This window comes from Tasmannia lanceolata, unplaced genomic scaffold, assembly GCF_043159265.1.
Source record: "Tasmannia lanceolata isolate RefF3 unplaced genomic scaffold, GAP_Taslan_0.1 ptg000008l, whole genome shotgun sequence".
NCBI classification, from domain to species: Eukaryota; Viridiplantae; Streptophyta; class Magnoliopsida; order Canellales; family Winteraceae; genus Tasmannia; species Tasmannia lanceolata.
This window is the reverse complement of record NW_027518685.1, coordinates 11,474,482-11,488,115: the sequence shown is the minus strand read 5'-3', so window position 1 is coordinate 11,488,115 and position 13,634 is coordinate 11,474,482. Positions and strand designations below refer to the sequence as shown.

At 38.2% G+C, this 13,634-nt stretch overlaps 2 protein-coding genes across 2 annotated transcripts; one reads left to right on the top strand and one right to left on the bottom strand.

Moving 5' to 3' along the window:
* The first annotated feature begins 1,694 nt into the window (after nucleotides 1-1,694).
* Nucleotides 1,695-4,837, top strand: LOC143882912 (alpha-1,3-arabinosyltransferase XAT3-like). Its single transcript, XM_077386293.1, has 3 exons — nucleotides 1,695-1,925; nucleotides 2,021-2,071; nucleotides 3,545-4,837. Exons 1-3 carry the CDS (start codon nucleotides 1,799-1,801, stop codon nucleotides 4,726-4,728), a joined length of 1,362 nt encoding a protein of 453 aa, XP_077242408.1. The 5' UTR covers nucleotides 1,695-1,798; the 3' UTR covers nucleotides 4,729-4,837.
* Nucleotides 4,838-9,731: 4,894 nt separating this feature from the next.
* LOC143882911 (alpha-1,3-arabinosyltransferase XAT3-like) lies at nucleotides 9,732-13,114 on the bottom strand. Its single transcript, XM_077386291.1, has 3 exons — nucleotides 12,876-13,114; nucleotides 12,712-12,786; nucleotides 9,732-11,131 (listed from the first exon to the last, which is right to left on the bottom strand). Exons 1-3 carry the CDS (start codon nucleotides 13,021-13,023, stop codon nucleotides 9,954-9,956), a joined length of 1,401 nt encoding a protein of 466 aa, XP_077242406.1. The 5' UTR covers nucleotides 13,024-13,114; the 3' UTR covers nucleotides 9,732-9,953.
* Between the last annotated feature and the right edge of the window lie 520 nt (nucleotides 13,115-13,634).

Genomic DNA, 13,634 nt, shown 5'->3' with positions numbered 1-13,634 from the left:
CAGAAATTTTTATTTTTTGAGCAGATAAAATTTCTCTAAGAAATACGGAATGATCCTTAGAAAATGAAAGAGAAACTGAACCACGTCCAAAAGTGGTTAAGAGATCACATTGGCATAACTATTTTTTATACCTAGAGTACTTCTCCATGGTGGAGAGATTCTTGTGCACTCTAGTCATATATAGTTAGACGCGAGATTCCAAACATCATTGTGCTCCAGCTCCTATAATGGCAAGATTGCAGTGTTGGATGAGCCAATTAACAACCAGATTTGCAGGGAGGCTGCAAGGGGAACATCAGGGCGTCTTGGCCTATGTCCCCATCATTCCCTTATTTTCAAATCATTTGCTTAATTATAAAATAAGGTTTAAGTTGCACCTCAATTATGGTATCAAGTATTCTAATGAAAATACTTAAGAGGTGTTTGGATTCTGGAATCACATGCGTTGGAATCAGCATCCTATTCCGATTACGCTTGGTTCTGCCATTTGTTTCGAAGAAAAAAAAATGAACAGAATAAGGGGTCAGAATCAACATCGGGGTAGGATGAAAAAGGGAAATTGCCGAAATCTCTTTTTTACCCCAAGAGGTGGTATTCTGATTTGCACCAGTCGGAATGAAATTTTTATTAGAAATTTTAAATTATTCTTTATTTTTTTCCCTACTATGTTTATAGGGGAATCGGCATAGCAATCAAAATAAGATACCGATTCGGCGATTCCTATTCCTGATTCTGGCAATCCAAACGCGGCCAAGGTGTTTTCAACGTGAAGAACCAAAAAATGTAGCAGTTAGTGAAATCGTGTCCTCATCTATGATTTCTGGACACGGACACGAGTGTCGTGTGTCGACACGGACACGGAGTGTCCAGTTTATAAACTGAGACACGGCTAAAATAGAAAGTATACGTAATCATGATTTGTGGATATGAATTTGTATGTCCAGTTTCAACATGGATACGAGTTGTCTATATGAGGTAAACAAAATATTCAATAAAAAAACATAATGTCACACTTGACACGTTATAAAAACATGTCCACACACCCACATTAAGTCTAACACTTCCAGCCATTCAAGTAAAAGTGTCCAAAGGAGTGTCGACACGTGTGGGCACAGGTGTCGTGTCGGACACGTCAGGACACGTGAGTCGGCAATAAGTTCGAAGTGTCGGCCAAATCATAGGTCCCCATGTTTGGGTTATATATATAAATTATGTTGCGTGTGTGCATGCCAGAATCATGACCAAAACTTATCATTTAGGAGGTCCCACCTGTTCGCTGGATACCGCGACTCTAATCAGAATTTATAATTATTTGATCAAATAACGTGAGTGTTGACAAATGATTGTTTTATGCTGGTCGTCTATGTTTAAGCTACGTGCTGGCAGTCTATTTTTAAGCTACTAATTGAACGGTTGGGATTGTCCATTGGCTATGATTTAGAGGCTGTGATCTTGACAATAAGTCCCACCAAACGAACAATCATGATTGAGTGGGTTGTCATGGATCTGCCTCTTCATGCCCTTCTCATTTCCTTATAAAATTGAAATAGTTAAAATAAATCAGCCTTTAACAACTCATTTGAAAATTGTAAATAGAAATGTAACATTATTAGAAAAGGAGTGTCTATATCAATTCCAGTGTAATATATGAAGTAATGACAATTGTGTGATTTCACATGATCTACGGATTTGTAACCATCAGCAGTATCACAAAAAGAGGGATAAAAGGAACACATTTCAGTATAAGAGGCCACAAAGTAAATGAGAAGAAGAGGAGAGAGAGGTCACTTGAGTTGAAATGAAGCGTTGGAGGAGTTTTATACGGCAAGAGCCGAGAAAGTTAGGAAAAGGATGGATCATAGCATGTATGATACTATCTCTAGTCGTTCTCTCCTTTCTCAAAACTCGTTTTTGCCCTGTTATAGGTGAGAACATTTTAATCTTTTTTACTTTTCTTTCACATGGGTTCTTTTAATTTCCAATGCATCCCTTAACTTCTCTTTCTTTCTCCCTCTTTCAGTGAATTTACAGGGACCTATGAAGGCAAATGTAAAAATGCTAATGGTTGAAGGTGAGAGTTTTTCTTCTCAATCCAATAATTCTTGCTCTGAATGATGAATGAAAACTGTGTTAACTAACCCTTATAAGATCGGTTGAGATAGCCAATCTTACAAGTCATAAATAAGTAGGGGTGCAACTAGGGCCGGGTTGGGTCAGGTTGAGGCCAACACCACAACCCGAGTTGGGTTGGGTTCAGATTGGCTCTAAGGGTGGGACTCGAGTCAATTTTTGGGAATTCAGGTTGAACTTTTACCTTAAAATTGGGTCAAGTTCGAGTTGATTAATCCAATTCAATTTTTAGCAAAAGCTCAACCCGACCCGACCCAAGTTGCACGCCTACTCCTTGGGTCGTGCCAGAAAAAGGAAAAATATACAAAACAAACCATGAAGCTAAGATTTTGAAAATTGTAATAAAATTAGGAGGGGGTTGGGTGAGCAAATTTGAAATTAAATCGACTTGGTTTTTTCCAACCCTAACCCAATTTGAAATTAAATCAAGTTGGCTTTTTCCACACCTAACCCAACCTGACCCAAGGAAACACCAACGTCGGGATTGAGCCCGACCCAAGTTATACCCCTATAAAAATAAGGGCCTTTTCTAGTTGTTGGTGGTGAGATTGTCTCATTTTTCACTTGAAATGTGCAAAGCACCATAGTGGATATCAATTGTACTACTGTCACTAGGCAGACACGTGAAACTTGAGTTCGTGCCTATATCAAAACAAGGTTGTGCCCGTATCATTTGCGTTTCAAAAACATAGCGATCAACTAGCTCACCCATGTCTAGTCGACCTAGTCATTAACTAAGCGGTGGAGAAAACTAAGCTGAAGTTTCCCAGTGGATTTTGCCTAGTTCACTGAATCAACTCGGGCAACTTCCAGTTAGACTCGCCCAATTAAGAAAACCTAATTAAGTTTTCCAATTATTATTTATTTATTAGTATTTTATATACCAAAAAGTATTCAAATTATTTATCTGACCCATTGGTTAACTCACCAAATCACCTGGTTGACTCAGGTCAGTGTTTCCAACCCCGCTTTTTATCGGTTTGCCGCCGTAAAAATACTTAGGATTAGCAAAACGTTTTAGCATTTTCAAAATATTAAACGGGTTTTTTTTGCCAACTTTCCAACTTTACGCTATGTAAATGGATATTTTGAACCACTAAACTTCAAATTTTCTGGTCCCTTTTTTTGCCTTATCACGTTTTGCTAACTATGGTCAAGAGTCAAGAGCACTTTATTATTGCATATGATTTTATCTCTACGTTACAAAATCTCAAAGAGGGGATTTGCTACTTCGCGCCCCATCTTCTGCATCTCAGATGAATTAAATGAATAAAGCAAAAGTTAACATATGCCGCTGTCATCACATGAAAAAGACGGGGTGCGAAGTGGATTCTGCATAGGTGGCTGGCAAATCCCCTCAGAAAGATAAAACCAGAAAAGAGAAACTACAAATTCTAATATGCTAATTTTGCAGATGAAGACACAGAAACAGAAATGGAGGTAAAGAAGCCCATATGCGATGTTTCGGGGCCGAGATCTGACGTATGCGACATTGAAGGAGATATAAGGGTCAAAGGAAATTGTACCACAATATCTATACCAAAATCCAAAGGAGAATGGAGGATCAGACCCTATCCTAGAAAGGGGGATACAGTAGCCATGGCGCGTGTTAGCAAATTATCGTTAGGATCCTTACATGGTGATGAACACCAGCCCCCTCCTCATTGCACCCAAAATCATACAGTTCCTGCCATTATTTTCTCTGTTGGCGGGTTCACAGGCAACCTCTTCCATGACTTCACTGATGTGTTGATTCCGCTTTTCATCACTTCCCACCAATTCAACGGACAAGTACAATTCCTCGTAACCGATTCGAAACCTTGGTGGTTAGGCAAATACCATTTGATCCTCAAGCAGCTCTCCAAATATGAAGTAATCGAAATAGATCACGACGAAAATGTTCATTGTTTCCCAAGATTGATCGCGGGTACGAGTTTTCACAAGGAATTGGGCATTGACCCATCAAAATCGACAAATGGGTACTCTATGTTAGACTTCAAGGAGCTATTGATGAAGTCTTTTTCGTTAGGGAGAGGGACAGCGGTTCGAATTGGGGGAGACCAAGTTGACTACAAGAGGCCTAAGCTCTTAATTATATCTCGAAAGCGATCTAGAGTGTTTGTTAATGAGAGGGGAATTGTGGAAATGTCAAAGAGCTTGGGGTATGATGTCGTGGTTGCAGAGGCCAATACAGGTACCGACATATCTAAGTTCGCCCGTTTGGTGAATTCGTGTGATGTGATGATCGGCGTTCATGGCGCCGGGCTCACCAACATGGTGTTCCTCCCTCAAGGAGCTGTACTAATTCAAGTGATTCCTTTGGGTGGATTGGAATGGTTAGCCAGGAGTAGCTTTAAGGAGCCTTCTATAGGAATGAAGGTGAAGTACTTGGAGTATAAGATACAAGAAGAGGAGAGCACTCTCATTGAGCAATACCCACATGACCATCCTGTATTAAAAGACCCATTTTCTATTCATAAGCAAGGTTGGGAAGCCATGAAGTCTGTATACCTTGAAAAACAAAATGTAAAGCCTCATTTGGGTAGGCTTAGAAATACATTGTTAGAAGCCCTGAAGCTCCTACATCAATCACCATAGATGAGGTTTTTCTTGGGTCATTTGAAAGGCTGCTTGTCAGTTTTTCCTCTTGTATTATCATTTTACAAGTGAATATGGTGAAATTAATGTTTGGTATCTAGTTCAATTAGATCATGTCTTCCCATCTTTGCTTTAAAATGAAAATTAATTACTTGTTTGTTGAGAACAAAATGATGTCAAAGTCTACTTCATTTTTTTGAATGATAATTAGCTATATCATTTTTAAAGGTACTATAAATATAAGGGATTTGCTAAGCTCCATCGCAAAAGGGTTTTCGCGGCTGGTCTGTCGCACATCAGACCAGCCACTCCACTAACGAGGTGGCTGGTCTGATGTGCGACAGACCAGCAGCGAAAAACCCTTTTGCGATGGACGCTAGTAATTCCCTAAATATAATTTGTAAAAATTCAGATTTCTAATGCTATTATACTGACACAAGTGGCTCTCATGACTTCTACCCAATGGCAGTTTGGTTGCAACACTTGCTCTCCCTCTCAATAGCCATGTTTAAAAACTCACTGAGTTAATCACTGACTCTCCCAAGTCAACCCAGTCCTGGGTCCATAAACTAGAGTCCATACTAGAGAGTCAATCAAAACTCACTGTGTCAATCATTAACTCGCCCAAGTTGACATGTTTTTCCTTTGACAAGTTATTGACTGAGTTTCAAAACAATTGCTCTAGAGGGACAATGGTACTTTCCATCTTGATAATGTTGACTTTTTATATGAAAAAAGTGTTTTTTGTAATTCAAACTTACAATGGGGTGTTTTTAGTCTTTATATGTATGCTTTTGGGCTTCCCTCCAAAAAGACTAAAGTCATGAGAAAACTTTAGTCCTAGATGGGAAGTGTGAGAGGATGAGAGTGGCCATATATATACTTTCACTCTCTTAACCTTGTGAATAAGTAAGAGGTCATGGGGATCCTACGCGCACGGATCGCCCACTTGGGTCCGGTGGGCTTTTGATCTTACCACACACGCGCTCCGTCCGGCCGCGCGCGTGGACGTAAGGCTTTTATTTTTATTTATTTATTTTTTCTTTTAACGGTCAAGAATTTATTTATTTTTCCTTTTAACGGTCAAGAATTTATTTATTTTTTGTTTTAACTCTTTTTTTTACCGTTTGAGATTCTTTAATCGTGGTTTAGTGACCGTTTGAAAAACGTCTCTCATGCACTAAAAGAGTGCGACGTTTCACCCTAACGTGTCAATTACCTTTCTATATAAATCAGTTTTAGAGAAAACAGAAAGATATCATTGACGGATTCTTCTTCTGCTCTTTCTCTTCTCTGGTTTTCTCTCTGGTTTTCTGCTCAAGGCTTTTGGCAAATATAAGAGAGTTCTTAGGCATCCGGGCTGCGTGAGTGCACACCTCTGGAGCGAGAGTTGTTGTATCCTGGAGGCATACGCCGAGACGTCCATCTGCACCTTTGATTCGTCATAATGGGGGAGAGATTTGCCTTAAGGATAGCGAAGATTCTTCGTGCCTCAACTCGATAAGTGATCTAACGATTTCTTTTTTCCTTTACAGATTATTATTGCAGAAAATAGTATTATTGATCTCTGTCTTCAAGTTGTGAGGTTAATTTGTTATAAGGTATTCTCGAATCCTAAATTACAGATTTGCACATCACTTTTCTAACAGATAGACCCAAGATTAAGATTCTTCTTGGATGCCAACATTATTGGAGATGTTCATCATGGGGATATCAATCCCGGGTTTACTTTATCCTTAAATAGACATATGCTATCCTCTGTTCGTGTCGCCCTTTGTTTTTGGATAAAATATTACTAGAACAAAATTGGTGAAGCAGAAAATTCCAAGATAAACTCATCCAAGCATGATAGCCAATCCTAGGAACAGAAAATATAATTTCCCTATGTTTTAGCGAAATATTATCAGCACTACTGTATTTTGATAAAGGCACTCCTCACTTTATTAAAAGTAAGGATAGCCCACACCATAGAATGATCTAAACCGTCCATTAGATAGATTGGAGGGTTAGGATCGACCTATGGAAATGATTTTTGGGGCACAACCTATTTAGGCTGTGGCCCATCTAATGTACGGTTTGGATCATCCTATGGTGCGGGCCATACTGTACTTTTAATAAAGTGAGGAGTGCCTTCATCAAAATACAGTAGTGCTGAATCTGCTGATAACATTTCCCTTGTTTTATTCAATTAAGTCACGTAAGATGGCTGCTCTCTCATGCATCAGCCAGCCATGAAATGACTTTCTATAATTACTATGTCAAAAAAAAGAGATAAATGGCCAAAAGACCCATCTAACCCTAACCCTCGTTTCTCTCTCCCACACCTCAATGGATTTGGGCACGTGCTAGAGAGAGAGAGAGAGAGTTTCTGTACATGAGCTTTGTCTCCAAGTTTTAAATTGGGTCACCTTCTTTAGCCGGTGAGAAAGTTTGAAACTGGGTGTCCAGAGAATTAAAAGGGCGCATATATCAGCTCCCTATTTCTCCATCTCATACAACAAACATTGTAAGATTCTTCCTACACTTACTACTACAATTTTCAACGGTACAACTTCATAGACTTGAATAAAATATAACTTACTAGACTAGTAAACACGACTTACTAGACTTAATGAAATATGACTAAATAGGATTAATAAATAAGTTAGTTGTTGAAGAAGTCCTCCAAGCATTTGTTTCAAAACAACCCTACTTAATTTATCCAAGCCACATGGCTGCCAAGTTGGCACTGTATTATATCACCTTCAATTCCCAACTTGCATTTAGATGAGACAAAAGCTAATCTTTAGACTTTAGAACAGAGCCCAGGCTATAGCTGGCAAAGGATCTGGAACTAACAAGTTTTCTATGCCATGTGAATATGTGAGGTTAGAGAAGTGTTGGAATATTATGTCGGTTTACCTCTGCAGTAGGTCCTCTTTCATGCAATAATTTATAAATTTAGAGAAATTCTAAGGAGCAGGTCGAGAACTGGTAAACTAAAAATCTCTTATATTCAGAGAATCAAGTGGTTAGATGGGGCTTATTTTTAGATTTTCTTATATATTTCACTAATGATAATAATTAAATACTTTTTTTCTGACATTTCTAATGATTACAAGGCTTATATTTGGTCAAATGAAATTTAAAGTGTTTACATGGGGTTTATTTTTAGATTTTCCTATATATTTTACTAATGATAATAATTAAATATCTTCTTATTTTCTAACATTTCTAATGATTGCAAAGCTTACATTTGGTCAAATGAAAAAACAATATGAGTTTTTCGGCATTTGGCTAACTCAATCTTAATGAAATTGGTTTTACGGAATCGAGAATCTTTCCCAATTTCTAGGAAAATATAACACTGGCCCTATTCGCTTTAGATTGTGAGAACAGATTGTGAGTCCAAATTCAATTAGGGCCCGTTTGGATACCTCATATATTGTATTTGGATTTGGAATTGAGTTTTGAATACAAAATAAATAGATCCGGCAGCTCATGTTGAGGGAGAGAGAGAGAGGGAAGGGGGTACTTCCTATTGGAGGGGAGAGGTTGAGGAGCAAAGAGGGTGAAGGAAACTGCCAGATCTGTGGATTTCCAATTTCTTATTTGCACAACTTATTTGAAAATCTGATTTTTTTTCACTGTTAGTTGCTGAATTGGAAATCCAAGAATTTGATCAGATCCAAATTACAATGCAAAAAGGGCTGCAAATGTGAGAAATCCAAATCAAAATATTCTCTGCATCCAAACGGGCCCTTATTGGACTAAAAATTATACATAATTGGATTTGGACTCCCAATCGAATCTCACAATCTAAAACGAACGAGGCTTCGGATGCAGCCTTAATCATTGTGTTTGGCTTGTTAGTTTATTTATAGTTGTGAAAAGGTGTTTTTGAAAAAGAAGTCTTCTACTTTGCCTTATTTGCAAAAGCAGTCTTCAAGTTTGACAATTTACTAGGGGTGCAAATCGGGTCAGCTTGGAACAGGTTAAGACCAAGCCTAACCCAACCCAGGATAGCATTCCCTCAACCCTAACCCAAGCCTCGGGTTGAGGCTGGTCAACCCTAACCTAATTACCTGCCTCTAAATCTCTCAACCCTAACCCAACCCATCTAACCTATTTTTTCCAAATCTGGTTAAGTTGAGTCAAGTTGGGTTTGGATTAACCTAGGTTCAAACAGAAAAAATGCCAAAAAAAAAAAAAAAACATAATCTCAAGAAATCACAATAAAATTAGAGGTCGGGGTCTAGTTTGGGTCAAGTTGCCCAACCTAACCCAAGCCAAGATTGGATTGAACCCGACCCAAGTTGCAGCCCTAAGTATTTAGACAAACTCATCACATTTGAGTGAATTTTGTAAATCCAGTCATGCCAACAATTTGTAACCAAATTACCCATGGTAACTTTTTTTATTTATAACCAAAACATACTAATATCTTAAAAGACAGATTATCTCAAATAAAAACCTTGATTTAATTAGGGAAAGTATTGTGAACCATGGATATATTGAGCAACTTGAGAGTCATGCTCGAGTTGAGATTCTTTCTTGAGAAGAACAAAGGTGAGATCAGCAAAAGAAGGGGGTTCAGGATGAACATAGAGGGTTGTGACACGAGATTCATAGCTGAGCCCAGGCTAGTAAGAGTGCAAATGGCTAGATCAACATTAGAAACTGGCAGCTGTCGAATGATAGCGAGAGCATCGGCAATGGATTTGACCTTTTTGAGATAGTCTGGAATAAAGAGATCGGCAAATAGTGAAGCGGACGGATCATCTCGCCTGAATATGGGTTAACCGGACAAGTTTGGAGATCTTTGTATCTTCCCCTTGATTTTGCTTTTCGGGTTGTACCCTCCATTTTTTTTTATTGAATCTTTTTTCTTTTGCTATAGGATTTCCTCGGTCGGGCGGGCGCTTTCTTACTTTTAATTAATAATTTCTCATCATTCAAAAAAGAAAAAACCATCATTCAAGGATGGAAAATTTTAGACCCCATTCATTCCCAAAAGGCTAAGGTCTCCCACCACAAACATTGTATAGCACAATTTTCTTATAATTTCACAACTTATTACAACAGCTTCAACCAAACGTAATGCTTCTTTCAGTATATTTGGTTGCCCAACTAACAAATCCATGAAACTGAACAATGAAAAGCTACCCAAAAAAAGGAAGCCTAGAGAATAAAATAACATGAGGAAAAGAATGAGTTGTAGTAACTCTCTAATTGATACACAACTCCTAATGATGGAGAAGCTCAAGGGCTTTTAATAAAATGGCTCTAAGCCTGCCCACATCAAGCATTACATTTTGCTTGTCAAGGTATATAGACCTTAAGGCTAACCATCCTTGTTTATGAATTGATAAAGGATCCCTTAGAACAACATGATTTCGTGGGTATTGTTTTATCAAAGAGCTCTCCTCCATCTTTATCTTATACTCCAAGTACCTTAGCTTCATATCTACGGCTGGCTTTCCAAAATCAGTTCTAGATAACCATTCCAATCCCCCAAAAGGAACTATTTGAATTAGTATTGCATTAATTGGAAGAAAAACAAGATTAGTAAGCCCCGCTCCATGAACACCCATCATCACATCGCAAGAATTGACGATTTGTGCGAATTTCGACAAATCACTCGACACGCCGGCCTCAGCAACAACCACTTCATAGCCCAAACTTTTAGCTGTTTCAACTATTTCTCCTTCATTTGTAAAAGACCTTGATTTTTTTCGCGATATAATCAGAAGCCTCGGTTTCTTGCCTAACCCATCTCCAATTTGAATTGGGGCCGCTCTCTCCAATGAGTAAGAGTTTCTTAAAAACTCATTAAAGTCGTACATAGAGTACCCATTTGGAGATTTTGAAGGATCAATGCTTAATTCTTTGTGACATCTAAGACCAATTACCGCTGATTTGAAGCAATGGACCCGATCATCTCTATCAAAATCGAGGATTTCATATCTAGAGAGCTGTTTAAGTATCGGATTATATTTGATAATCCACCAAGGTTTATAATCTGTTATTAGAAACTGAACTTCTCCGTTGAATTGGCGCGAAGTTATGAATAGAGGAATCAATACATCTGTGAAGTCATGGAAGAGATTTCCAGTGTATCCTCCGATCGAAAAAATGACGGCTGGTACATTATGATTTAAAGTGCAATTAGGGGCTTCTTCATGGCCGATTAACGATTTAATCGACAATTCCTTAACAGCTGACATTGCGAACAGATCGCCCTTTCGGGCATAAGGTCTGATCTTCCATGATTCATTTCGCGCCAAAATACCCATTTCAGATGAAGCAACAAAGACCATAGAGGAATTCCCATGAATCCTAATATCTCCTTCAATTTCACAAAGATCAGATCTTGGGTCTGAAAGATTGCATTTAGTCTTTTGCTCCTGCAAATTTTTGCTCTCTGAGACCACACAAGTAAAAATTACATTAGCAACTGTATAAATTCACACGCTACTGATGTTGGCACTACCATGTTTTAATAATTGCACAAACTCAGCTTGTCTTTTCTTTTTAAATTGACTTCTGAGAGCCTTTTGGGAACAGTAATAACCTTTGACAGCTGTTTAGAAAAGAAAGAGGGCTACTAGGAAAACGTGATTTCGTTTGGGAAAAAAAAAGAAGACAAGGTCCCCATCTGTGACATATGCCCAAGAAGACAAGAAAGTAAGCACGCAACCCATGAAATGCAAAAAATCACCAGAAAATGAGGGTCATTTTCACCACTGTCTTTAGCTACTGGACGGGGTCCGTTTTAGAAGTGTTTTCCAAAAAGAAAAGACAAGCTGAGTTCGTGTAATTATTAACCACATCAGTAGGGAAATTTAAGTCTTGGACATGTCTGACTCACAAGTACCAACAGGGCCAGGCTAACCTATTTGACTCGACGAGTCGAACCAAATGACAGCACTAGGTTGCCGATTTTTTGGTTAGGCCCCCGTTTCTTTCGAGTAGAACAAATTTTACATCCATTCGTTTACTTTTTTAAAAGGGAAATGTTATCAGCACTACTGTATTTTGACGAGGGCACTCCTCATTTTATTAAAAGTACAGTATGGACCGCACCATAGGATGATCCAAACCGTCCATTAGATGGGCCACATCCTAAATAGGTTGTGCCCCAAAAATCATTTACATAGGTTGATCTTAACCTTCCGATCTATAGAGGGTTAGGATCAACAATCTAACATTCAGTTCGGAGGGTTAGGATCAGCCTATGAAAATAATTTTTGGGGCACAAATTATTTAGGCTGTGATCCATCTAATGGACGGTCTGGATCATCTTATGGTGTGGGCCATACCGTATTTTTAATAAAGTGAGGAGTGCCCTCATCAAAAATGCAGTAGTGCTGATAACATTTCCCTTAAAAATGGAAGAATCTTGAATTTTTCTTGACACCAAATCGCACATAGTTACAAAAATCTCCTAATAATTGAAAATTATGGGAAAATCTCGGCTTTTTTTGTACCACATTTTAAACTTTGAAAATCTCGATTAATTCTAAATTTCTCTCATTTTTTGAATTAAGGGCCCGTTTGGATGCCGAGAAGATTTTGATTTGGATTTCTCACATTTGCAGCCCTTTTTGCATTGTAATTTGGATCAGATCAAATTTTTGGATTTCTAATTCAGCAGCTAACAATGAAAAAAATCAGATTTCTAAATATGCTGTGGAAATAAGAAATTGGAAATCCAGATGTGGCAGTTTCCTTCACCCCATTTGCTCCTCAACCTCTCCCCTCTACTAGGAAGTACCCCCTTCCCTCTCCATCTCCCTCTACATGAGCTGCCGGATCTATTCATTTTGTATTCAAAACTCAATTCCAAATCCAAATACAAAATGGCAGGTATCCAAACGGGCCCTAAATGTAATTTCCAACTAAAGCCAAATTTTATAAATTAAACATGAATTTGAACAACATTACATCAATATATTATTTGTAAATCTGGTGAAATTTTTAGAAACCATTCTGGAAACATACCTATTCTCTGAGAACTGCCCGTATTTTCAATTATCAGCATACTTAGACCAGCTCTCATCGACGACCTCAAATTTGCTGTGAGAAAAAATTTCAACATGAGCACACAAAATTTAGTAAATTAACACATAAAAACAGATAATTAAAGCTTAATTACACTAACTTACAAATTGGCAGAGGGCTTAAGTAAGGCTTAAACAAAACAAGAAAACCCAGAGAGATTAGCAAGCACCCAACAAGGGCGCCATATCCGAGCTTCGCGGGTTCGTATCGACTGAAGCTTTTGACAAACTTCATGTCATGGCGAAGAGCCATCCCTTCTTCCTTCTTCCTTTTCTTCCGAGATTAAGATTAGGAGAAGCAGAAGAATTTAGGCATTTTAATTCCTTCTTTAGAACAATGTATGTGTAGTGTGTTGCATTTCATTTTAATGCTTCCCACGAGCTACTTATATTCAAAGATTTCTACCTAATGAAATATGGCTGAAAAGGACATAAGGTTGACCATTTATGCAACCACTTCTTGTTTTTTTTTTGTTTTCTTTCTTCTCTTCTGGGGCTGAAGTGCAGGCCATTGATTTTTGCTAGTGAAAGGAACAGATGAACTGAAGAAAGCTGGAATTTCTGTGAGTTTCAGATTATGTTTTTATAATGAATTTTTTTTTTTTAAAGACTGGATGTTGAGCTCTTTCTTAACATCTTATTGATGGGCCCCACGTCGATGTGATCATGTCCATTGATCCATTTGATCTCCACCTTGGATCAGATGTTCGCGAAGAAATGCTAAACCATTTGTGAGTCACCTCATGATCAACTACAAGATCAACAGTCTCAATCGCACATTCATATCTGTGTGGGACCCAAAATTTGATTTTTTTGGATTGATCTGACGGTGATTACTGCCTTGTGGGACTCTTTTTAAGCCTT